Source organism: Streptopelia decaocto (genome assembly GCF_964273445.1).
Source record: "Streptopelia decaocto genome assembly, chromosome: 2".
NCBI classification, from domain to species: domain Eukaryota; kingdom Metazoa; phylum Chordata; class Aves; order Columbiformes; family Columbidae; genus Streptopelia; species Streptopelia decaocto.
The window spans coordinates 38607054-38633839 of NC_138655.1; the positions used below are offsets into that span (position 1 = coordinate 38607054).

General features: G+C 41.6%; 2 protein-coding genes across 11 annotated transcripts in view; one reads left to right on the forward strand and one right to left on the reverse strand.

The window, feature by feature from the left end:
* The window catches only part of ASPH (aspartate beta-hydroxylase), a 110477-nt gene extending 98370 nt beyond the window's left edge, over positions 1 to 12107 (forward strand). For 7 of the 10 annotated variants that reach the window (XM_082045643.1, XM_082045642.1, XM_082045640.1 and 4 more), the window contains 2 exons: positions 2281 to 2414; positions 7924 to 12107. In XM_082045643.1, coding sequence (XP_081901769.1) covers positions 2281 to 2414; positions 7924 to 8074 — 285 coding nt within the window. In that variant the 3' untranslated portion in view covers positions 8075 to 12107. The remainder of the gene's footprint in view (positions 1 to 2280; positions 2415 to 7923) is intronic. The other 3 variants (XM_082045638.1, XM_082045639.1, XM_082045641.1) reach the window with 3 other exon arrangements.
* A 1134-nt stretch (positions 12108 to 13241) lies between these two features.
* The window catches only part of CLVS1 (clavesin 1), a gene marked incomplete at its 5' end in the record, with an annotated part of 93133 nt that continues 79588 nt past the window's right edge, over positions 13242 to 26786 (reverse strand). Inside the window, one exon of the mRNA XM_082045648.1 lies at positions 13242 to 13338. Within this exon, the coding sequence (XP_081901774.1) occupies positions 13251 to 13338 (88 nt within the window). The 3' untranslated portion in view covers positions 13242 to 13250. The remainder of the gene's footprint in view (positions 13339 to 26786) is intronic.

The window sequence follows — 26786 nt, forward strand, 5'->3', positions numbered from 1 at the left end:
CTGGATACCACTGGGAAGAGCCCGCCTCTGTCTTCTTCACTCCTCCCATCAGGTATTTATATATATTGATAAGATCCCCTCTTGAGCCTTCTGTTCCCCAGGCAGCAAGTCACAGCTCTCTCAGCTTCCCCTTGTATGTCAGATGCTCCAAGCCCTTAATCACCTTTATAGCCCTTCATTAGACTTTCTCCACTATGTCCATGTCTTTCTCATAGTAGGTAGCACAGAACTGGACCCAGCACTTGAAATGTCTCACCAGCTCTGAGTAGGAAGGATAACCTCCTTCAACCTGCTGCCAAAGCTCTCCCTAATGCAGCCCTGGAGGCTGTTGGTCTTCTTTGCTCCAGGGGCACATTGCTGGCTCATGTTCAAAATGTTGTCTATGAGGACCCTCCAGTCTTTTTCTGGGAAGTTGCTTTCCAGGCAATTATCCACCAGCTTGTATTGGTACATGGGTTTACTCCTTCCCAGAGCAGCATTTTACATTTCTCTTTGTTGAACATCATAAGATTCCTGTTTGCTCCTCTCTCCAGCCTGCCAAGGTCACTATGAATGGCAAAAAAAAAAGGCAAACTTGCTGAAGGAGAGGCACTCTGTCCTATCATCTGAGTCTTTTGTGAAGCAATTAAACAGTGTTGGACCCAGTACTGAGCCCTGGGGTACACCTCTGATAAGCCTGGCTGAACTGCCAGTTTTCAATCCACCTCACTGTCAACCTACCTGATTTCTATTTCATCCATTTGTCAATGGGGATGTTTATGGCAGACAGTGTTGAAAGTCTTACTGAAGTTGAGGTAAACAATATCTACTAATCTCCCCTCATCCACCAAGCTAAACATCTCACCATAGAAAGCTGGTAAAGTACAATTTCCCCTTCATAAATCCATGCTGACTGCTCCCAGTCACCTTCTTTTCCTTCATGTGTTTGGAAACGGTTTCTAGGATTACTTGTTCCATCACCTTCCAGGGATCAAGGTGAGGCTAACTAGCCTGTAGTCCCTCAGATCCTCCCCTTTCCCCTTCCTGAAGATAAGAACAACACTTGCTTTCCACCAGTCCTCAGTGGCTTTTGCTGCTTGCCATGACCTTTCAAAGATTATTGAGTGTGGATTCACAAGACCGTCCATCTTCCTTAGCACTCATGTGTGGATCCCATCAGGACCCATAGACCGGTTTGTTGAGTTTTTTTAAATGTTAACCTGATCCTTCTCCACTGAAAGTAAGTTTTCTTTGCTCCAGTCTTTTCCACTGGTCTCAGATGCCTGGAATTCCTGAAGGTCAGTCATACCAATAAAGATTGCGGCAAAGAAAGCCTGTAGTGTTTCAGCCTTTTCCACGTACTTTGTCATCAGATCTCCTGCGGTGTTTAGCAGCAGGCCCGTGTTTTCCCTTGCCTTCCTTTTACTGCCATTCTATTTGTAGAAACCTTTCTTGTTGCCCTTCACTTCCATCTCCAGATTCTACACCAGGAGTGCTTTGACTTTCCTAACTTCATTCCTGCGTGCTCAGAGACTCCCTCTGGAGTCTTCCTGGGTGACCTGATGCTGCTTCCACCTCTCGTATGCTTCCTTTTTGTGTTTCAACTTTGTCCGGGTCGCCATGCTTCCTGCACATGGGGTTGAACCATTCTTGAGCTTGGACAAGCTGATACTTAAAAATCAGCTGGCTGTCCTAGACCCCTCTTGTCACCAGCAGTGTATCTCATGGGATTTTTCCCAACAGATCCCTGAATAAACCCAAGTGTGCTCACCTAAAGCTGTGGGTAGTAATCCTGCTTTTTGCCTTTCTCCTTTCTCCCATGATCCTGAACTCCACCGTCTCATGGTTGCTCCAGCCAAGGCTGACAGTGACCTTCACAGCCATGTTGTCATCTGAGAGGGACCAATCAGTGTGGCTAACACACGCCTTGTGTCTCCTGTGGTCTGTCCTTTTAAACGATGAGTGTCTGTAAGTCTTTCCATAAGAAAGAAGGTATTTTTCTAGTTGTAGATAGGAGGTAAGAATTTTCAAGTTGAAATATGAATACTGGTTATTTTAAGCAAAATGAAAAATATGCACTTCTACACACACACATAACACACCTCCCCACACAACTTGTTTTTTTGTAGTATTGAACGCATTTAGGATGCGAGAATGCGCAAATGTTGCTGAAATTCTAACAAAAGGTGCCATTGCACTTTTGGCCCACCGTCAAGGGTGAGATGTAATGAAGCCCCGAACTCCCAGCAGTGTGGTTGTGAAGCTGAACATGTTGAAGGCCCTGCCTTTCTCTTCTTGCAGATCAAATACTCTATCATGCACCCGGGGACTCATGTCTGGCCCCACACAGGGCCCACCAATTGTCGGCTAAGGATGCATTTGGGCTTGGTGATACCTAAGGAAGGCTGCAGAATTCGGTGTGCGCAGGAAAACAGGTACAGTTGGGTTTTGTTGTTGTTTGTTTGTTTTTGTTTTTTCCCACCTTCCTCAAGGCTGAAAAAGAGGTGAAACTGCATGTAACTAAAAAAAAGATGGGATGTTTTACTGATCAGGAGGTGTAGTCTATTTTGTTAAACAGGCGATTTGCACCCTAACTCTTGGTACAAGTGTATAAACATCAGTTTGTAAACAACACCAGAAGAATCTTTGGCGACAAAGCTGCTCTTCTTTGTTATGGTATGGAAATAACAGTGGGTTTAGTCCACAAGAGTCTTTGTGTTTACTTCTACAATGCCAGTCTAATACAGTTCCCAGCAGAGTTCCTCTATTTGCTTTGTTTTTGAAGGAACTTAGAATTCATTGCTCATTCAGCAAAAGCTGCAACTAAGCTGTACCTCTGTTTTCACCACCATGATGCCTCCTTCCTAGCTGGTAGTATTTGTTATAATTCAATTAAAAATATTCCAGTTGAAGTTGATTTCAAGATGAAGACACCTATGAAGTGTTTGACCCAATGAATTACGCAGATAGCAAATTTCTTTAGAGTGTACTCTAAGTAAGAATTCTTATCCTTTAGGGAAAAATTATGATGAAGACCAGTTTTGTCTCTGCTCATTGCAAAAACCAAAATAAAATGCAATAGCTTATGTATTTACGGTCAGGGCATATACTCCTTTGAGAAATATGAGAAAATGTGATAAGTTTTTGCATTCTATTATTAAACACAACAGAAAATGTAGTATTAACTATATTGCTTTTTGCTTACAGACAATTTTCTGAGACTTATGTGAAATCTTAATGATACTTAATGTCTATATGTATATTTTGGGAAGATTCTGTGTCTTGTCGGCACCATCTGAGTGCAACAAGTGTTAATTTTCAATTCCTCTCATGGTAGTAATGTACAGATATTTTTGATGTTGAGAAATGAAATGCCACTCCTGTCTGTATGACTACAATATGTATCAAAGATTTTTTTTTTCATGACATTTGAAAACAACTATAACAACAAATGTTTAGAATTTGTGAAGACAGAAGTATCCAACTGTTAATAACCAAAAACGTTGTCACTATAGACTCCTGCCAAAATATATCTTATTTAATAATCTGTCACAGTCAATATTGCAATCTACACTACCTACATGTAGGTAGTGATAGACATTTGCTTCCAGCATTCAATCTAATATCCAAAATAAGTTGGATGGAGGGAGAGGTAGAGGGCTAACACAGAGACATGGAGTCTTTTCACTTTAGGACATTATTGTGAATTCAGATTAGGTGGCTGTTTAGTAGCTTGTGTGACCTGAGTGGTGGTTTTGTTCTGCTGCCAAGAGAGCAGGTGTCCACAGCTCACCACCCATCATTATGGCTGGCACCCTTCTTTGTCTTCACCCAGCAAAAAGGGTTAGTCCTGTGGAAAATGAACTTAAATACCACCTTGGTAGCAACACTCCCTCAAGGTCAAGAGTGGAGACAGAGCACTGGATTCCTATTTGAAATGTAAAACATTCAAGAGCTGACTGCAGCCTGTGCTGGTGTGTTAACTTTAGTTGCTTTTGGCAAGAGATATGCATTCAGGATCAGAGACAGGGTTTTTTTTTACATCCCTTCTCCCATGAAAGAGGAGGTGGATGAACTAATATGGAAGGGAATGGTGTCAGAAGGAAATGCTACCTTGGGCACTTTCTGTTCCTCCCCTCCTGGTGGTCCAGAGCGGTGATAAACTGGTGGTTTCAAACAGGAGAGCTGGCTCAAACATGAAGGTTAGCGTAGGTCAGGCCTCTTCTGACCTCCTGGCCCACTGCTGAGTGTATGAGATAGAGAACAGAAACAATGAGAATTTTGTGCTTGGTTACCTCTGTGCCACCCAGTGTGGGTGTTTAGAGGGGCAATGTTACAATGCAACTCATCCTTTGATAGGCAACTCAATTCTGTCTAGCTCTGTATTTTATTCCTTCACCTGCAGCTGCTAGGAGCTGATACTCCTCATTGTTATTCTGTATAGCTCTGGTAATTTTAGGTTGTTGGGTTATTTTGAAGTACCAGCTCTGTAAAGTGTAGAGTACAATGCACAAAAATGGTAGGTAAATAATACCTAGTTATCAAAACAGAACATCTCTGTCAGACAAGGTAACCAGGTTTTGAAATTAAGGCGCAGAATTACGGCCTTATGCAGAAGCCAGTCCCAGATCTCACCTGTAACAGGTGGCTCTAAAGCCAGGCAGGTGATACAGAAATTACCCCAAAGTGGCTCAGCCCCAGAGCAGAAAAGTATCATCCCTGTGTTCCCACTGTGAAGTGTTTCTCACATCATGAAACCTCCTAGAAAATACTTATTTGCATGCCAATGTCGGGGTCTGTTATTTGTTCAAAAGGGGCTAATAGCTCTGTCAACTTTATGGCTTTTTCTTTGTTGTGCAAAACAGCCCAACCCGTTATGATGCAAATGATAGACCCTGGGTTTTAACCTCTGAAGCTACTTCATCTGGATGTTCGGAGTTTTTATTGTCCTCAACTGAGCTGCACTTTCAGGCTATTTAGGGCAGGATTTTTCAGGCTTGGTGTAATTAAAAAAAGCCAACTGTCCAAACAACAGAAAAAACATAATAACAAATGTAACACAATAATTAATAACAAAATATCCCTAAACAAGCAAAAACAAATCCTCCAAATACCCTCAAAACAACAAAGAAAACACACCCCCCAAAAAACCCTCAAAGTCAGCTTCATTTTTTTACCACGTCATAACATCGCAAGTGATTGACTCCTGCTAACTTGAATAATATCAATGTAACTTAAGTGCGGTAGCAGAGACTCGGGGTCTGTATGACATAAAACATTTTTGTTATCAGATAACTGATGTGATAGCAGGAAAAACACATGAGCAGAGCTGAAACCTGCAAAAGGTTCATTATCTGGGCCTTCAAGGCTGATGTCTTTGTGCAAGCCAGTGTGCATTTTTTACTATGTTATGCTTTCTGGTTTATCTACTCTTGCTTAAAATAGGTTTAGATTATCATTTCAGTTAAAATGATCCAATTTCAATTTCCATTTCTCTTCAGAACACTGCATCACAACCCCATAAATTTTGATGGTTAATTTTTGCTTTTGTTGAATTAAAAATTAAAATACCAAGATAACTTGGAAGTCTAAATCTCATTCTCACCCTGCTTTTGAAAAGAAATAAGATTTTCTCTGTGAATGAACACAGCTGAATGAGCTAAGCAATGCATTTCTGTCTTTGGCAAGAGCTTTGTTTATTTATCATCACTGCTATCCACAGTTCCTAATTCCCTTTAAGGGCATCCATCCTCATGGACTGCCTCAGTTCCTAAGGGATCCTGTTAAAAAACTTGATTATGTGGTCATTGTAGAGGGGCTTTAGGAGGTAACACTTTGACAAATATTGCCTTGACTGGTATTCATCCAGGCTCACCTGAAGGGTTATAATCAGGCCCATGCTTTTGTCCTGCTGTAATGCAAAATGACTTTGCTTTGCTCCTGCCATTGTCTGACTTTACAACAGACAAACCATGTAACACATTATCAGCTGCTTTGTCTAAATGTGGTAGGTGAGACTGAGATCTGAAGGGCAGTGACAAACAATTGGCACAGTTACTTTTTGACAAGTTGTGACATTATCACTAATGGTCACCGATCAGTAGCTGACTTTTTGCAGTATCAGAACTACATTTAAGTAGGCATTAAACCTCAATTTGAAATTATGAACCCAGATCTCAGCAGGCTGGAGAAGTGTGCCTGCTGAAACTTCAAGAAGTTCAACAAAGCAAATGCAAAACTCTTGCAACTGATGACAGATTAACACCTTGCAACAGTACAGACTGGAAGATGAAAGCAGCATTGATGAAAAGGACTTACAGGGTCCTTGGGAACAAGTTGAATGTGAGTCATCATGTGCTCTTGTCTTGAAGAAGGCTGAGTGCCTGCTGGACTGTGTTAGTGCGTAAGAAACAGTTTGCGGAGAGCAATTTTTTCCCTCTCTTCTGCACCCAAGACACTGCCTCTGGAGTTCTGTGTCTAGTTTGGGGCTCTTTTTAAAAAAGGTAATTGATAAACTAGAGGAACTTCAGTGGAGGATAAAAAAGATCATTAGGAGACTGGAGCCTGTGACACACAAGGAGACGCTCAGAGAGTTGGTCTGGCGTCTGAAAAAGAGATGGCTAAAGGGGAGCCCAATTACTGTTTTCACCTACTAATGGGTGACTGCATGGCAGGCAGAGCCAGACTCTTTTCAAAGGTGTGCAAGTATGGAATGAGAGGTAATGGACACAAGTGTCAATGAAAGAGATTCCCTCTAGATAGAAGGAAATTTTCACAATGAAGTTGGTGAAACACATGAAGAAATGGTGGAATGTCTGTGGTTGCAGATACTAAAAAATTCGCTGGTTGAGAACCTGAGATATCTCATCTAACCTCAAAGCTGGATCTAATGTTGCAGTAAGTCCTGCTATCACCAGAGGCTTGGAGCAGAGACCATTCCAAAGTTTCTTCTGATCTAAATTATCCTGTGATTTTATACTTCATAAAATTGACAGGAACACTGATTCTTCCAACAACTAATATGTCCCTTCTACATTGCCTCTTGCCATGGCTTTTAAATATGCTAATTTTATTAATTTTTCAAATTATGCTCATGCGCAAAGCCAAACCACTTTGAATAAATTGTGAGTATCCCTTTTTGTGCCTAACAAAGGTACAAATCTTGGAAAAGTACAACTGTTAAAATTTGATTCTTCCATGCCATAATGAACGCTCAGGCTACTTATGTCTGTTCAGTGATCTTCTCTGCCTAAGAAGTGCTTGACAAGCAGAGGGGCTTTAAGTTACGTGGTCTCATCCTTTTAGTTCAGCTTTAACAGTATAGTTAACCCAGTGTACCCTGTGGCATTGTAGCCTCCCTGTGAAGAAAAATCTTTAGACTCTCTGCTTTACATGGATTTATGGACAAGACTGTTAACAGCCCTGAAATTTTGGGCATGATCAGGGCCTAATTCTGTTGTTCTGATCTTTAGAAAAGGCAGATTGATTTAATGTAATTTGTTTTCAAACCGTATTACCATATTACTGGTCATTCCCTCAGTGTCCATCACTCGTTATATATGTACCTGATTAGAAAAGGAGAAAAGCTGATTACTGCACTAGTATTATACCTATTCCCTGCTTACTGGACTCAACTTAAAAGTATATAAATAACGAATTATGAATGTCTGAATGTGTATGTGGGCATAACTGTGCAGAGTGAGGGGAAACAATCCCTCAGTAATATGAAGGTCCATTAGACTCATCTTTCTGTAGTTCATTTCACTTAAAACTCTGCTACTGCAATCTCTTTATATTAGGTAGTAAAATCCTGACTATGAAATATATACTGTTTAAATCATTCTTGTATGTCAAAGATCATCTTCAGAAATGATATATAGCTTGCCTTCTCCACAGCACTTCAAGTACTACACTAAAACGTGTTCTTTTTTTTTTGTGTTGCAGAACCTGGGAAGAAGGGAAAGTTCTTATTTTTGATGACTCTTTTGAACATGAGGTATGGCAGGATGCTGAAAATTATCGCCTGATATTCATTGTGGACGTGTGGCACCCTGAGTTAACAGCACAACAGAGGCGCACCCTTCCTGCTATTTAAGGGGTTCCTTCTGATGTGTGGAGCAGAGGAGCTTAAACCCCTTTGGAGTACGCCAATAGGATTAATTTATCCAGCATACAAAGAATACTATTATTTTAAAGGTTAGAAAAGATAAAGATGACACTCTACAATCACAGAGGACTTGATTTAAAAAAGGAAAATAAGAAGGAAAAGAAAAGAAAAAAAGCCATGTTTTGTTTCATACTGATACAGCACTGATATGTATTGTTTTTACGGCTGCAAGTTTGAAAATACAAATCTTGTCAGCCAAAGAGCAATACGTGTGGATTTTCAAACTGAGGAATGTGCAGATGTTTTTCCTATGCCTGTATTATGTGTACAAAAAGCAGTCACCTGCCTGGCCTTCTTCAGGTACAAGATTTGCATTTCTACATCCTGGAAATGTTTGCTAGGATTTTATCTGGGAAGCAACATGTCAGATATTTATAAACACCTGCACACAACCAACTTTGAAAATCAGTATGCAGCTGTAACGTTAGCTGCTTTAAGGCATTGAACGTGTCCCTATGTTATCACCTGTAGATAATGTGAATGGGTTATGTGTGTTTTGTACTTTTTTTCTACCTGAGTAACTGTATTTTTCTAGCATAATTATGAACAAGCCTTCTTCAATCAACCACTATTTTTTAAGAAGCAATATATATGTAACTGCATGTCTAGCTATCAGCAGAAGGAAAACACTATGTATGAGCAGATTTCATTTTTGCCAAGTGTGGCCTTCTCTTGCCTTCCTGGAAATGCAAACAGAAACTTGTGTAATCAGCTGCTTAGAGAAGCTTTATTCTTCTAAACGAAAATAGTTCTTTTAGTTAGCAGGCAACCTTCAGTTTGATAATGTGATTTTGGAACATGTTGAGCAAATGTGACATCTCTAGGCTCAGATCTTAAAGTGCTTGACAGTTCTTAGGATTATGTGGTGAACTGCTGCTTTTCCTATCATTACAAAAGCTTATGTTGTGATATCCATTTTCTACTCAGCAAGAGTCTGGGGCACCTTCTTCCAGGGGCTTCTTCTAGGCTGCCCGTGGTTGGTCATTCAGCAGAAAAAATATATAAAGTATTTCTTGTCCTTCGTGCAGAAGGACAAGTTCTAACTTGGTTTCCTGCCAGAATGCAGAGCTTCAGATTATTAACTTGTATTAACTTCTGCTGCAAGCATCCTACAGAGTGCTAGAATGATCCCTTAATTGTCTTAATAGTGTTTTCCTTGTCTTGAAATATATGACAGAATGCTGAAGTGGTCTTTTCCCAGTACTGTTTACAGTATGCTCTGCATTTGCCATATTGAATTTACATATGTGGTAAAAAGGCCTATTTTCAAGAAAGCAAGCTGGTTGGATATTTAAGCAGTCGGCAAGTCTTTTGGCTCTGTACTGTTTAAGAGGAAATGGAGGGTGCAGGACCCTCACCCTCAACTTGTAAGAACACTAACAGGAAAGACAGACTGGAGGTTGTGCTGATGGTGATGGGTGTCATAGGACGCTCAGGGCGTGTCAAGAGCTGTGGCATCATCACCGAAGGTTGTGAGAGACAAACACTAAGCAGGGAGACATGGAGGTTCCTTTGTCTCCACAGCTTTGGCTATTCCACACTGGAAAGTCATTTGTTTAAAGCTCAGTCATTTTGTACTGCAGAGACCACATCACGGTACCCAAGTGTCATGACCAGAGTGGCATGTTTGCTGAAGTAAAATATAGATAGGAGTTTTCATTCCCATACACTGAATGCTTTTCAGATCTTGTATTTTACTAGATAATTAAATCTTGTAATGCCATGTAACACATGGGGATTGCACCATACTTTAGTGTAACCAGTTTCTGGAGCTGTGCACTTTAATTTCCTTTATGACTATTAAACTGCTAAACCCTCTCTGATCAGGAGTTTTAGACAGCTATGATAATCGGGCTTTAATATGTTGTCTGTAAGAAAAACAACACTGGGACCATACACAATATACAAGAAAGTAACGGTTCTCAGTTAATCATCATGACAACAGAGAAGATTTATAAGATTCACACTTAATATAAAAGTACTTTTGGAGATCTTTAGGAGAATTATGTGCAAAACTGGAAATAAGGTACTTGTTATTGTGGGGACTCATAGTAAAATAGTTGTTTAGTCAGTAGCTGTATTTTGTATCTCTGGAAAGTGATCAAGCAGTACAAATTATAAGCTATTTTGTAATTCTCTAAAATAAAGACATAGTTTGTAAAGAAGGAATCAAAAATGATTTGAACAAAAATTTGTGGTTTAGGAATATTTTTATTAATGTTGCATTTTAGTTTCTATACCTCAGAGTAAATACTAAAGGAGTTTTAAAAGCTTTGGAGCTTTATTTATAAAAATCTGTGCCGTCCTTCAGATTTTTTCATTTTTCCTTTGAAGTCTCATACTTTATCTTTTCTGATTGTGATTGGCAAACAGATAAAAGTAATCTACCCAAGATGTGTGTATGCCAGAGTAGCGCTGTTTATTAAATTCTGTAGTGACATATTGCCCATTTAAAGTCTTAAGTGCCTTGACTATGACAAGGTGTGTTATAAACAGCTCCTGCAACATTGAAGTGAATCTACTCTGTGCCTCCCTCTCAAGGAGCTGAGTGCATGTATTTTTGTTAGGTACAGTTATTGGATTAGCTGTATACATGGGGAGGATATATATAACAATCTACTGAAACTATGCAGTGAATAAGTAATATACTATTTTAGGCATTCCCGTTTGCCAACCGGTACTTCATCTTGAAAAAGCTTTTCAACATTGAAAATGCTAATGGAAGAAGTGAATGGAAATCTTTTTAAATGGAGAACCATTGCAGTTTAAGTATTTTTGTCTTTAGATTTATTTACAGAGGGGAATGACAGAGGAGAGCAATATCCCAAGGAGAGCAAACTCCTGTTTGTAAGGGAGTACATACTCATCATGATGTTGGAGGTGGATTCCTCCTGGCCGGTAGTTACCTTGCTTGTCTGTATAAATATTCTACACTTAAATACAGGCATCATGCAGTTAAATACAAGACATCGTATGTATTTATTCATGCCACAGCTAAAGAAAATAAATAATTCTAATCCTCTGTGAGATTTAATCCTCAAGGGCTGTATTTGCACTTCTTGGGCAGAACGAGTCCCACTTGAATGAACAGTGATTGTAACAGGTCATCACAAAGATGCAGTGGAGTTAAGTGTATTAACAGAGAAAAATCATAAACCAAAGTATTTCTCCATTAATGCTGCAGTATAATAGCCAGTGTCTGCCTCTTTTTGTTTTTGTTTTGTTTTTACTTTCTGCTTTAAGCAAGTTCTCTGTGACAAATCCAAATGTCTGTGAGTCATCATGAGTGCAAGGAAGGGAAGGGAGCTGTGTCCCATTACCAGGAGTTGTCATCCTGGTTTTCTGTAATAGGTGGTAATGCCAGGGGAGGGGCAATGCAAGAAATCCCAAAGACAAACAGCCTTAGTTGTCTTATTTGTTTAATGTTCCTGTAAGCTTTTGCTTCTTTTTCTGACTCCTTTGTTGCCTTGCTGGGATCATCCACTGCCTTAAAGACTTGTTCTCTATCATGGAGACCAGGCTTTGTATCAAGGAGATGCTGCTGCAGGAGAAGGTTAGCATGAGTGAGGCTGTTCTGTACAAAGACCAGTGGTAAGTCCCCAGTGTGTTGATATGATCTGGATAGGATCTGTCAGAATGTCCTTTCTTTTTACCCTGTGCGGCCATAAAATGTTGTTGTAGAGAAAGGCAGGATTTTGTTACTCCGTCTGTTAGGGCTGACCGTGTCCAGTTGAACTATATCATCACTTCAGTGTATCACTTCCAAATTCAGCGGATGTTCTAGAGGCACGTTAAAAGCTCTTGAGCCCATCATCATCTCATTTTATATATATGGTTTACACTGCTACCTTTGATATGTTGTTGCCAACTGCTTTTTCTGGTAAATTGTCAACATATGGCAGTTTAACTGAAGACTAGAAGTGTGTACAGTGGTTGTAACAGTTTTAGGAAATAAAGTCACTGCACATGCCATTTGATAACGAATTTTGTTTTATTTCTTTAATTCATTTTCCATTTCAATGAAGGGATGGGAGTCTCTTTGCAGCTAGAGCAAATAGAGAAATAACAAACTGATCTTTGGCATTTCAGTTCTTCTATTCTTCCACATTTCCTTCTAACAGAAGCTTGTACTGAATAATTCTGAGTTTTCCTTTTTCATGTTAAACATGGCACGCATCTGCAATCGGCATACGTTTCTGGCTACACCTTTCACTGACTGCAGGAGGGAAGGGGATAAATGGCTCTGCGGAGCTTTAATTTGCTGTTATGACCTAAATGAAACAATCTGGATTGAACCATTAATCACTAGTGAATGTGTCCAGTGGGTCTCCCTAGCACCCCTCTGTCACATGCGCACACACACACATACACACACACATACCTAACAGGCTCCAGAGATGTCTGTGGAAAAAAATACAGCATTAAAATTGGGTGCATCTGCTGCCCACACAGCTCATTCCGCTTAGCTGACAGTTTTATAAGGGCTTCAAAAGTTAAGAATAATTTTTGCTAGATGCTGAAACAAGTGACCACCTATAAGCAGCATGGATGAAGCAGTCACTGTCATGTCAAATGGCATTATGCTGGCACTGATTTTTTTTTTTTTTTCCTCTTATTTTAATGCAAATTCCTTCTGTAAAACTTGAGCACTGGATGCTGCTATTTCTGCCCTCTGAGCCACATTAAACTACTAATTACAGTGCAAAGTTTAAATTTGAGATGCATTTCTTTAAAACACATTTATCCTTCACTACTACAAAATCAAGCATCTTTACTGGAGGCTTCAGAAAAACTTCTACTGACACACCCCGGTTTCTTTAAACAGAGAATGCAGTCCCATCATTTCCAATATTTTAATGTCATAAGTCAAAAAAAAATCAGGAAAGAAATTCTTCATATATGGACAGACTCCTGTGTCAATAGAAGTCTCTCAGTTTTTGTTCAGAGCTGGCCACACGGACAGATGGCTGGTGACAGTTGTGACTTGGTCAAGAGACATGAAAGACTTGTTCTCAAGCAAAACGCGTGCGTGTGTGTGTGTGGTGTGCTCTGTAGGTTTCTGGTACGGTGGAAGTCTGTTTATGAGTGTGGAGTGTGTGGGAGCTCAGTCCAGAGCCAGCAGCGGTTGGGTGTTCTCGCTTTCCCCGTGGTCTTCGTGTTTCAGCGTGCCGGGCTCCACCACAGACTGGGACCTGAAAGCAAGAACACACACATGCTAACAGAGGCTGCTGCAGAGGCGCTCACCTTCCTGGAGTCTTTTTGCCTCATTTCATGATTTTTGCTTTTGTCTGTTTTCACCTTTATGGTTTTTTATTTCTTTTCTGTGGAACACGTAAGGAATTTGAGAAGCATTCCTTTGAATACAAACAGGGATGTGACTCATTGCAGATCTCAAATGCTTTCAAAATATTTAGTACTTAGCTACTACCCATAATGCTGATCGACCTCAGCAACTTAAAGGCCCGATCCTGAAATACCATGAAATCTGTTGGTGCTTAATGTCTTCCTAGGCAAAGCTGCTTGTGCAACTGCTTCCTGGAAAGCAAAGTCATCTGTACATCTGCTTCCAGGAATGAGTCTCAGCTCATACATGTTGCTAATGTCAGAAAGATAAGCAGATAAATCACATTTTACTAATGTAGGAGTTTAAGGGGCAGAAGTTCCAAGAGCTACCCAAGATCAATGAAGAAGCCAGAATTAATATGACGATGAGGCACCTTCTTTCTGGTTTGCCCAGTCCTGCAATTTATTTCCTTGTCTACATCCTTGAAGGAGAACTTTATACAGGGCTAGTCCATTTTAAATTCATTTCAGTCTTCAAGGTGGGAAGCCTAGTTTATCCTTTGCTGCTAATGGACAAAAAAACTACAACATGTAAAAAGTGAGTAAACACTAGACAAAGCGGACCATCATGATTTCTTGCAGTGACGAAAGCTAAATGGGCTTAAACTAGTTGGAAAATTCAAGACTATTTCACTTTCTGAGGTCTGTATGCTCCAGCGTTTGATCACTGAGCTGTGGAGCGAGGAACTGATGAATTCATTGTTACAGAGACTTGTTATCTTCCATTTTCCCTGTTTTGAGACAGGAGATTTTCTAGAGCTAAATCACTTTGTGAACTCGAAACATTTAAAATGGGAACTTTTTCAAAGGTAGAGGTAGAATCAGCCAGCCTGGGCATTTGCATAGTGCATGGCATCTTTTGAAAGAGCCAGTTTCCTTATGGGCAGCTTTTAGAATTAGGGGTCACTCTCATTCCTTACAGGATGTGTTTGTAATTCCCAGTTGTTCATTATGGCAACCTCAGTTTAAGCCTTAGCTGCTTTGTGAGATTAGATATCGCTTCTCTTTCGATAAGAATCATTAATAAATTGCATCCTTTGGAACTGCAGCACTTGGTTAGGACAGAATACCATGACTGTGAATAACTTGTATGATTATTTTTGTGTTCTCGTGCCTGGAGCTTTCATTAAAGCATTTTTTTTTTCATTTAAAAAAAAAATCTCCAAAGAGGTATAACAAAAACTGGATGCTCAATAGGAAGATTTTTGTGCCAAAATTTTCAAATAAAATATGTTTGCCCAAATGTTTTCACTGTGTGTTTTTTACAGTAACGTGACACATGTAATGTTTATGACTGCAGTTTAATATAGAAAAGCAGCTGATTCAGGAGATTATGCAAAATGGCAATTTACATAATTCCAGTATATGGCAGCAAAAGCTAATCATGTGGCTTTGAAACTGGTATGAAATGGATTCAAATCATAATAGCAGGAGTTTTTATTTTATTTTCTTGACTACCAGATTAAATTATTATTAGATAATATCTAATACTTGTCACCAATGTTTTGTTTCTGTCTGACCCACTGGCCTAAAATGAATATAAAAAGTTAAAAATCCATTGCAGCATTTAGCAGCATAAAGCTGAAAGTTTCTGCTCTAAGTCAAATGTGGAAAATGTCACAATTTTGCCTTTTGTCTCTTTTGTGATCACTGCTGATTATCTCTGCCCTCATCTCACTACAGAAAAAAAATGTCTTGCGTTTGTAACAGCAAGATACCAGTTCCTCTCCCATACTGGTACTCAGATGCACATCGGCTTGGGAGCAACTTAATCCCAGCCTATGTATGCCGGTCCCACGCTGCTCCTCTTCACACAGAGCCAGAATAGCTGGAGCATCGAGTAAATGCATTGCAGCCCACCCCCACCACTGAATTCAAGATGCCAAATGATTCAAATGCTTTTCCCAGCCTTTCTGAATAACATGAAGTGGGATCCAACGGAGATTTTAGTATCTGCCAAGCTCTACAGCAACAGTAATCTCTCTTCTCCTTTTCGTCTAGAAGCTGCTGAGCCCCTATTGTAAAATAAGCAGTTCAGACATCTATCTGAAAGGCACAGTAATGATTTGAATTATCATCATCACCATTTTCTAAGACACCACATTAAAGAACTTGCTGTCGTGTTTGGATTTCCGTTTTCCCAAGGCATCAGCGTTTCATTTGCTGAAAAATGTTTCCAGTTTTGTTTTTAACCTAAATTTTATGTAGAAAAAAAGAAAATTACTCAGTATCTCAACAGGATTTTAAAGTACTTTTTTCATATTCTTCATTTATGGTATATATTAAGAATGTAAATGCTTAGAAAAGCATTTTGGTGATATATATAAATGCAGCTCACAAACTAATGTAATAACTCAGCATAAGAGGTAGGTTTTGCTGGTCTAGAAAATCCTAGAATATGTATTCTATAACTATATTTTATTTAATGATAGAGAAAAGATTATTTGCAGTAGACCACCGTTGAAGAAAGCATTTTCAGCTGACCACTAACTATATTTTGTGGCTGTAGCAATTAATATGAGACAAATTCTATTTGCACCCTATATGTTGGTTTCATCTTGGTTTTGTGTATCTAACACAACATGTTCAGGAAAGCAGTCATATTCTAGGTATGTGCAAGTTTGCACAATAATTAGGGGGTTTTGTATGCTGACTCTAGAGTTGAACCTAGGACTAAGACTAAGTTCTGTTTTAAAAGTACTGATACCTGTTTTAACTGCATTAACATTTTCTTCAGAAGACTTTAAAATCACGTTTCAAAATCTTAAGTAGAATCTGATCATGGTTCTTGAAAGAAGTTTGGGTATCTAACTTCACCTCAGTCTCTTGTTTAAAAATAAATTATAGTCAGGCACGAAAATACCTTTGCCCTGACCAGTCCTTGTCATCTGAAACCATCTTTGCTTTTAAAACAGTAAGACACCCTCTTGCACAATGGTTTAAGCCATTTTGATATAAAATGGTAAATGAACAGTACAGAACTTTCCTTGTTTGGCAAGTTTGGTTTAAGCTTGGGTCCTGAGAATGTGGTGGCTGCTGTTCTGTCAGTACCCTATGGCAAGCAGAACTTCATTGCACCAGACAAAAGCCTTTTTATGTTGCTGCCTTTCCATACCAATGTGTATGAATACCTGATGAGATGGAATAGAGAACATGAAGCCACTCATTTCAGTGATACCCAGTGACAGGAGGAGAGGCAACGGGCACAAATTGAAATACAGGAACTTCCATTTTAACATAAAACCAAATGTTTTTACTATGGGAGTGTACAAACACTGGAACAAGTTGCCCAGAGAGGTTGTAGAGTCTTCATCCTTAGAGATACTCAAAATCCAGCTGGACACAGTCCTGAGCAACCTGCTCTGGCTGACCCTACTCTGAGCAGGAGGTTAGGTAGATCTCCCAAGGTCCCTTCCTCAGCCTTCTTGTGATTCTGTGCTCACAGAAATAACAGCTTCTCTGAAACATCCCAATTCGTGTTTATCTATCCTGACAGGGCAATGATTTTCTTTCCCAGCTCATTATGCCTTCGGGATGTCAACTTTGACAGTACAGATGACATTCAGCTGCTAAATGTAGATACCTACTGCCATTTATGGTACCTTAAGGTACCCAAGACAACCTTCCATGGCTGACTGTTATGACTTAGTATTTAGAGAAGATATAGAGGATTCATGTCCTTCTAAAGTAACACATGGAGGCCAAGAGGACACCACAGAACCTGAAATCATACAAGATGCCCAGACTTAAGCAGCAGAACATCACCTGTTGTGTCTGCAGGATGAATGCAACTACTTTTTAATGTTCAAGACATGTCCAAGTTGTTGTGACCTGAGCCAGGTATGAACTAATCATCTAAGCAGGAAATAGTAATTGCATTGGCCTTCTCCTCATATCACTACATTTTAGTCACTTGTGTTGTGTTTTGTGTCACCAGCAGACATCTATGATCACTCTGTGCTATAAATGGTGTTCTCAGGGTACAATTCATGTGACCTGTTCTAAACATTTGGTTATATAATATGATTCATGGGTTACCTGCATTTGGGTCCCTATTCTGAAGAGTTCTTACATATTCACACCAGAGGCAACAGGTTCCATGATTTCTATATCACAGCCACAACTGCCTCACACTATGTTACTTTCAATACTCACCTGAAATGTGGCACGTGTCCTCTGTGTGCTGAAACTCTGGAATTATATATTGGTATATTTGAATTGAAAACCTTCTGACTTTTCTCTGTTCTCAGCTAACAATTCTTGATAACCTATTTGGAAGATTCTTGGGTATGGGGGGTCTGCTTAAATTAAATTTTAACACAAGTAACCATGTGTTTGTATCTCACAGATAAGGTCACTGTGTAAGGCCCTGAGCTGGCAGACCCTATGCGTGTCTCTCTTTAAAATGATACGTACATGCAGGAGACTTAGCTCCTGTAAAAGTGCAACATGATCATAATGGGCTGTGAACTACATCTGAAGTAATTAACAGACAAAGTCAATGCCCATAGACTTTCCTAGCCTAGTTTCTCAGGCTAGGTAGCCTTGCTTAGGAGAGCAAAATGAAAATGGAAAGAGAAATGAATTCTCAGTCTCGCTTCTGAAGTCAAGGTACTATTTGAGTGTGCTCCATTTAAAGCGTCAATCAAACCCCCCATAATTGTTTTACTGTTCAGCAGGAATATTTGGAAGTCTGGAAAATCAACATTATCCAGCTGTTTCTCCAGCAGGTCAGCCATATATTTCAAGTGACAGCACTGCATAGGTATGTAGACCAATAAGAGAGCATATGGCTTTATGCGTGTGTGGTCATTTTAATGTAACTATCTCAAATTCAGTCAGACCATGTAAGAAGACTGGACGCAGGCCTTCTAGCTACAGTGATTTCAGAAGGACCTTGTCAGAGCACAGCTGGAGTGAATCAGCGCACAGGAATCAATCACTGTTTGGAATCAGTTTTGTTTCCCATAAAATACCAAAAATACCAAAATATAAAATACTGAAATCCTGCATGGTAACTGCCAGTGTATCATGGCATGCTTACCTTAAAAGACATCTTCCAGTTCTCTGATCCCTCATTTTATGCTTTTCATCACAGCAATGCTGACGAGTTGCAGCTCACAGGAGCATATTACATTTGTGCTGGGCTTCATTTGCGGGTTTTTGTGGAAGAAGGAGGAGGGTGGCATGTTTTTTTCCCTAAGTGCAGGAGGCTTCAGGCTCTCAGTGTGACATACTATAGCCGATCAATCAGATCGCATCGTGTGACTCTATTCATCTACCTCTCACCTACCATCTGCTCATTTCCCTCTAATTCCTTTCCTGTTTCACCAGCGCTTCAGGGCTGTTCATCTTGCAATTATCCACTCCCTTTACAGAACATAATAAGCAGAGAAAACTTTTTTTTTTTTTAATCACATCTGTGACTTTTCGTATTGACAAGGTCTGAGGGGCAATTTGTCTCTCCACCTTGCTTTCTCCCCATCAGACTGCAGAGGAGGGTGCAGCACCCCAGAGCATGCTCTGCAACACACCTCAAGAGTAGGTCTTCATCAGCTGGGAAAACGAAGGATTTTTTCCTCGGTATTACAGAAGAAAATGCAGATGTGCAGGTATGAAGTAATTGTGGTAAAAGGTACTCTTGAATTTCAATAAGGCCAAGTGCCGGGTGCTGCACTTTGGTCACAACAACCCCCTGCAGCGCTACAGGCTGGGCGCAGAGTGGCTGGAGAGCAGTCAGACAGAAAGGGACCTGGAGGTACTAATTGACAGGAAGCTCAACATGAGCCATCAGTGTGCCCAGGTGGCCAAGAAGGCCAATGGTATCCTGTCCTGTATCAAAAATAGCGTGGTCAGCAGGACAAGGGAAGTGATCCTTCCCCTGTACTCTGCATTGGTGAGGCCACACCTGGAGTATTGTGTTCAGTTCAGGGCCCCTCAGTTCAGGAAAGACATTGAAGTGCTGGAGCGGGTCCAGAGAAGAGCAACACGACTAGTGAAGGGACTTGAACATAAGACCTATGGGGAGAGGCTGAGGGAGCTGGGGTTGTTTAGTCTAGAGAAGAGGAGGCTTAGAGGTGACCTCATCACTCTCTATAACTACCTGAAGGGAAGTTATAGCCAGGTGGGGATTGGTCTCTTCTCCCAGGCAGTTAGCAATAGGACAAGGGGGCATGGGCTTAAACTCTGCCAGGGGAAATTTAGGCTGGATATTAGAAAGAAATTCTTTACAGAGAGAGTGGTCAGGCATTGGAATGGCCTGCCCAGGGAGGTGGTGGACTCGCCGTCCCTGGAGGTTTTTAAACTCAGATTGGACATGGCACTTAGTGCCATGATCTAATAAACGGACTAGAGTTGAACCAAGGGTTGGACTTGATGATCTCTGAGGTCTTTTCCAACCCAGTCGATTCTGTGATTCTGTGATTTAAAGCACTTGAAAATGAAATGCATGGGCAAGGCACCTGGAGAGAATGTGTGCTCCTGCCGATGATGCAGGCAGGTGCAGGCAAGCTCTGTACAGGCAGCAGGACACAACTCCAGCGCAGAAGCCATGAAGGGCTCTGCCCAGTCTCACAGCCCTGCTGAAATCTCTTGTTTGTGCAACTCTGCAGCTCCTACACTTGCACTGGCTTGCTGTCCTGTGTTAATACAGCGCAGCATTGTGCTGCAGAGACCTGCCCAGAGGGGCAGCTTTGATACACGAACTGTGCTTTTCCAAGAGGTGAAGCAGCATCTGTGTCTAGGGGAACAGCTGAGCCGGTTGAGTGACCCACCAACATAGTGAGACAAGGCAAAGCACTATGAAAACTCTGGCTGAAGTTTACTGCCAGCCCAGTGCTTAGCCCTCAGGACAATAGTGACAAGCTGCTGCTGCGCTTCCTAAAAGGGAGCTGGCCTTGTGGCCACCATGACAGCAGTGACCATCTTTCCCCTTTGATGGCTGGCACATCCTAGGGAGAGGCCTCTTAGTAGTGCCTTGGCACATCAAAGCCGAGGACAATCATGGCCTGGATCTGTGCTTAACAACACGAGTGAAGAAGTCTCTGTGAGTGAATCTACACTGCTGAAGAGGCGACTGCTGCAGAATGAAACCCAGCACACAGCCCCTCATCCTCCCTGTACCTGCCAGCTCTCTCCAGACCCGTCGCTCCCAGCAGTTGCTCCTCCTCACTGCAAATCTGGGGCACAGCTCACTACAGGGTCTGCCCCAAAAAGCAGCAAAGATGACACTGTGCCACATTCAGATGTAACCATGGGCTGGCCAGCTGTGTACCCTGTCCTGTCCCATCCTTTAGCCTGTGCCACACCCAGGGGCTGCAGCACATACCCTTTGGCACTTACTGTAAAAACAGTTCTCTGGTGGGCTATGACACAGCTCTCAGCTTACTGCAGACACTCTGAACTGTGAAAATGTACAGAAATCCTTAAGTATTTGGCATAGCACATACAGTCTTCTTCTGCCTTAAGGCCACTGAGACCCAGAGGAGAGTGAAAGCCAGGCACTATGCAGTGCAGATGCGGCCAGACTCCTCTGGCAGAGGCTGTCCCTGAGCAATACAGACAGGAGTCAGTCTGTGCCACCAAACTTGGAATTAAGGTGCACACCCTGGTCTTTTTTGACCAGTTTGGATGTCCCTGATATCTGCCGCTCCTAAGTGCTCAGAGCTTCTATGTCAAGATCTTGCCTTGGTCATATCCCAAATCCAGGGTAGAGGAAAGGCATGGGTGGTAGCTTGTCCTCTCTGTTTTCTTTCGCTGCTATAGACTGACACCTCCACATTTTTTTTCTTATTTCTTTTTTTTTTTTTTCAACATGTAAGGTACAGGAGTATCAGCTTCAGACAGGAATTTCTGAAAGACCCTTACTCCCCTGGGTGCAATATATCACCTATGAAAAGGTAAAGCCTAGTCATGGAGTCAAATAAAAACAATACTGCAGCAGCAGTCAACACCAGTTTACAGGAGATTGGGCAAAAGCTGCTAAAAAATGTGCAGAATATGATATCCAAACAAAAGCCATTCAGGCCAAGTAATGAAGAAAGTTTTCTTCCCTCACTTTATCAATATTACACACACACACATGCATTTCTCATTACCATTCATGTTTTTCCTGCTCATCCCCATTTCCTTGCCCACCAAGTGCTCTTTCTAGTCCAACATCTTCCAGTCCCTTTGCTCAGACACTCCGGTCCTTTACACCTGCCCCATCTTTCAGTCTGACTTTTTTGCTCCCATTCCAGTGACTCCAGCTCCCAACATCTCAACCAGATTTTCTATTAAATCACAGTCTCTTCACTTCTGTGTGGCAGTAACAGGGAAGATGGAGCCCCAAAAGCAAAGGGTAACAGTCTTCTTACTCCCCTGTCCTACATCAGAAGTTTCCTGTCCTTAACAAGAACAGCACTGCAGCATGAAAGTGCCTCTGCAGACGTACTATTTAGGATGAAAAGTCAAGCACTGGCTCAGCGGGAAAAGCCAAAATGTAGGTTGTGGGAGCAGCAGTCACTCAGTGGTGTGCATGGGGGCATTGCAACCCAGCATTGCACCAGGAGCATGCACTGTTCTTTCTTAGAGGGCTCTTTCTTCCCTCAGTGCTCAGGGTAGACGGTGCTGAGCTACTAAGTGGCTATTTATTTTGCTTTCTTCTAGCAGTTCAGTGTGTGGCTCTGTGACACATTTGCTGCATATTATTCCAAGCCTGCTCTGAAGATAGCCTTTGTTAATTCCCTCCTGAGCTTTTCTGTGTAGTTCATCAATGCAGTACTTGTGTGCCTCCTAAATGCTAATTCATTTACTGCCATATTACAACTGTCAGGATTTTTTTAAATTTCCATTTTGCATGTGGAGAGATGAAGTGCAGTGAGGTTAGGGTCCAAGTGTTCCTCTAATATGGGGTGCCCATTTCCCAGCACTGAGGGTCCGATTTGGCAGAGGTCTCAACATTACATGGCAGCTTGTGTGTTCTAAGCACGTGTCCCCTTGATTTCTGTTGCAGGTGAGCGCTGAGTATTTCTGGAAATCAGACCCCAGAGTCTACAGCTTGGCAGGCTGAAAATAAACAATGTGCAATCTCACCATCTGTGTGAAGTTTGGTTTAACCCAAAGCAGGATCTCCAGGAGAGAGAGAGAGAGGGAACCACTTCTCCAGGGCTGCACCCAACAGGCTTAACCAAAGGATCATTCCTGATCTCCATCAGTCCTCCCCCAACCATTCGCATTTGTTTGCCCACACAGTGTGGTTCCTAGCACAGCTGCTTCCAGTCCTGTATGCCTGCCACATCTTTCAACCCGCCCTGGGGCTCCCATCCCAGTGACCCCAGTTCCCAGTATCCCATCTGGGTTCACTGCTGGATCTTCATCTCTCCAACTCTCCTGCCAAGAGCAGGGAGCAGGCAGCCCTGAGAGCATGGGGTGTCAGTCTGACAAATCGCAGCTTCATGTCTTGCCGCAGCCTGGCCTAGCACAGCAAAAGTTGTCGTGATCACAAGTAAAAGCCGTAATTACAAAAAGCTCTCTGCACCCCGTGGCCTAGACAGGAGATGCACATTGTGGGCGCTGAACCATCAACCCAAGCTGAGCAAGTTTATTTATTCTGGAAGGTCAAGCTAAAGCATGAGGCAAACCTCGGGGTCATTAAATGCTAAAATCAAATACGTTTCTTCAGAGCATGTGTGAATTGCCTTTTCAAAGGCTTGTAACTCAGCCAGATGTAGGTGGATTTTTCACAGGGCAGCAAAAAAACATAAGCAGTGTAAAACCATTTGTTTTATAAAGTGTCATGTCTCTAATCTAAACTACTAAACTTTGGGCAAATTTATAGCCAGCTGAAGACATAATTTACAGTGCAATATTTCAGGCAGCCTGAACAGCACGGGTTCTGATATTCCCACTGACAGCCTGTGTTTTCATACCCGTGCACTGGTGAGTGCTGTAGACAGATGAAAACCTCACTGTTGATGCCCTCGGGGAACAAATGATTTCCTGTCCTGCCCCAGGGGACCCCCAGCACCAAGCTACTGTCCCTCCTGTACTTGGTCAGCTGTGGCTTTGCAACTCTTATCTCCTCCTCAGCTTCTCTCACTCCCAGCCCAGAGGATATTCTGCACCATCTCCCCTGCAGCCTCCCTGGGACCTGCTGACATGCCAGATCCACCGGCTCCTTTCCATCTATCTCTGATGTATTAGCAGAATTACGGTCAAAAACTATAAAGCTGTTCAACAGCTAATAATCTATGTTACAAGATACTTCATACAATACATGATATGCATGTGCCTAGGACATGTGTTTTGCTATCAAGACGTATCTCATTCATAATTTTCATATGGGGAAAGGATTTCCACGGGAATATTCAGAAATTCTCCATTGTTTGAAATAATTCATGATAAAATATTGAATATAAGCCTTGCACCAAGATCTCACATAATATAGAGCTATTTTAACTGAAAGCTCATTAGTGTCTCCCTTCTGCCCCAGCCCATGTGGAAATGCACCCTGGCTACAAGCAGAGCAACCCAGGTGCCATCCATGGGCAGTGAGAAGTTTTCACACATTTTCCTACTGATTTTTATTTGCTGGTATTTTACTACTTCTGCAGTAAATTGGTGCTGACTGTGGGCAGGCATAAAACATGACCCGTAAAAGCAGAAACATATGGTGAAGGAACACTAAGGTCACACCAAGGATAACAACTAGAAAGGTCTGCCTTGCACAGCCCAGCTGGGCATATAGAGGAACCAGTCCGAATAAATAAAAACCTTACACAAGTCACACCCATGAATGGTCCCTTTTGGATCTAAAACTATTCCAGTCAGCATTTTTGTATACCAGTTGTGATACCCTTCCTTCTGGGATCCTGTTTCCAAGAACAGTTACCTTCAGCAACAAGTTCATTTGAAGATCAGTCCTTTTGAAAGCATACACATCAGGATGCAATAATGGCAAACCCTTATCTGTACTTTAAAATCCTTTCACTCTAATCTAGGACATAAAAATCCACATGCTCTGACTCAACAACATGGGGCAACACATTCCAACAGGTTTTTAAGCTGCATTTTCAAAATGCCTGATATGGGAGCTTTTGATGAATCACTAGGCAGGTCTTTCCATCTTTTGGTGCTCAAGGCCTTTAGGATGAGAGGAAACAGCCCCAAGTTGCACCAGTGGAGGTTCAGAGTGGATATTAGGAAAAAATCCTTCACAGAAAGGGTTGTCAGGCACTGGAACAGGCTGCCCAGGGAAGTGGTGGAGTCACCATCCCTGGAGGTATTTAAAAGATGTGTAAATGTGGCACTCTGGGCTACGGTTTAGAAGTGGACTTGGCAGTCTTAGGTTAACAGTTGGACTTGATCATCTTAAAGGTCTTTTCCAACCTAAATGATTCTATGATTCTGTAAGTTTCGACTCCACAGCAGGAAAATGAAATGTTCTCTTGATGCATAAATCGTACATTTTCACAATTAGCATGCTTGGCTCTTCTTTAAAAGTTTTACCCTAACTCTGAATTTCCTGAGTCTCTAATGAGCTTGAGTTGGTGATAGTAATGCTCTTGCAGTTCGTGTTATCCTAAGAAGAATTTTTAACCCCAAATTTGATTAAAGTTATCCTTAAATAAACTTTAATTAAATGAATTTGATTAAACATCACAGGTTGTTTGGCCAGATTATAAACGTAGCTATTAGGTAAAATTTTCTTTCTCTGCAGGGCAATTTTAAATTACACTAAATTTTCAGACCTGTTTGCACTGGCAGCAGGTTAAAAGCGAGGGCTCTTTTGATGCCTGGGAGGGCAGAGGAGGAACATCCAGCTCCCAGGCTGTGCTTGGTGACTGCACAAGGAACAAGTGAGGGCAGAGAACAGTCTCTGTCACTTGGACTGAAGATCAAGTTCAAACATCAAGAAGTGACCCAGATGCACCTGCAGAAGGGCAGATCTTGTAAAGAAAAGCAAGTCTCAGGGAAGCAATGTGCTACTGCAGGTTACTTGCTGTTGCTGGACCTGAGCATAAAAGCAGCGTGACACCATGGAAAGAGAAAGCTCCTCAAAGAACTGAGCTCTTTCACATCTTCCCCAGTCACTGAACTCGTCTCTCCAGCTGGCAATGCTTACTCACTGCAGTTAGGTACCCAGATAGATACAGGTATGCTTCTCCCACTGTGGCTGGCCAGAAGGCTATGGGCTATTGGCACAGTGATATGTCGAGAGCAGTCTCTGGCTCTTTAACTGCTCGGCTTAACCATCCACCGTAACTATTCATTACACTGCACACCCAGATAAAACTGCCAGCTGTTCCCAGAAACAACAGCTCACCAACCAAAGCTAGCATGACTGCCTCAGGCAAATGTTTTGCTTTTGTGCTGGCTCCCTGTTGACTACGGCAACCCAAGGCCTCTTTCTGACCATCAGGGCTCACAGAAGGTTTGGCCACAACTGAAAGGGAGGTGATTTTCTTCCCTGTGCTCCAAATTTTCACACCATTTACATTATTCTCAAATCCCACAACTTGTAAGTGACAGGCTCTCTGTGTGGATGTAGAGGGTTCAGAAGAGATGCCCCAAGACAGGGGAAGAGTCTGTTGCCATTGCTGCTCCCGTGATTATCAGTTGCGGCCAAGCTCTCATATTTAACTGACTTTGCCATTACTATATTCATGCTGGTTTGCATGTTTATTACCTTACCCATTTCAAACATCACTGAGCTGAATCTTAATAAATAGATATATTCTGAATGGATTTTTGTTATTGTTGCCTTCCCCCCACCCCTCCCCCGGCCATTAAGACTCATTATGTGGAGTCATCAGCTGTTTTGCTGTGTTTCCCATCTGTTCATACAGCCGTTGAGTTCTGGGATTTTTCCCAGGGTGTGAGATAATACTGCAGATGGGAGTGCAATTTCCACTGTTTTGATTTTGACCCAGTGGGGCTTCATGTGGCCTCTGGTAGAAAAAAGACAATTGCAATGGTTTTGATTAAAGATTCTTCATATTACAGAAACTCGTAAAATCTCAAGATTTTCAAGATCCTGTTGCTAACTAGAGTCAGTGGCAGTTTGTTTTCTAAGAGGATTTTCAGTTCTTTCCCTGTCTACAATGCCTCCATTCTCTTAAATAAACAAGGACTCTTTCTTGAGAACAAATCTTGTGCGATTTCAAGTCACAGGGAAAAACTACCCTGCTTGTGGCTGGGAAGAAGATGAAGTTCTGGTTCCATTGCTGTTAAGGGGAGCAGAAACTGGAACCTAATTAGACTTCGATGGGCAACTCTAGTCTCCTGTGACCACTGGTAGCCACCTCATTTCAGA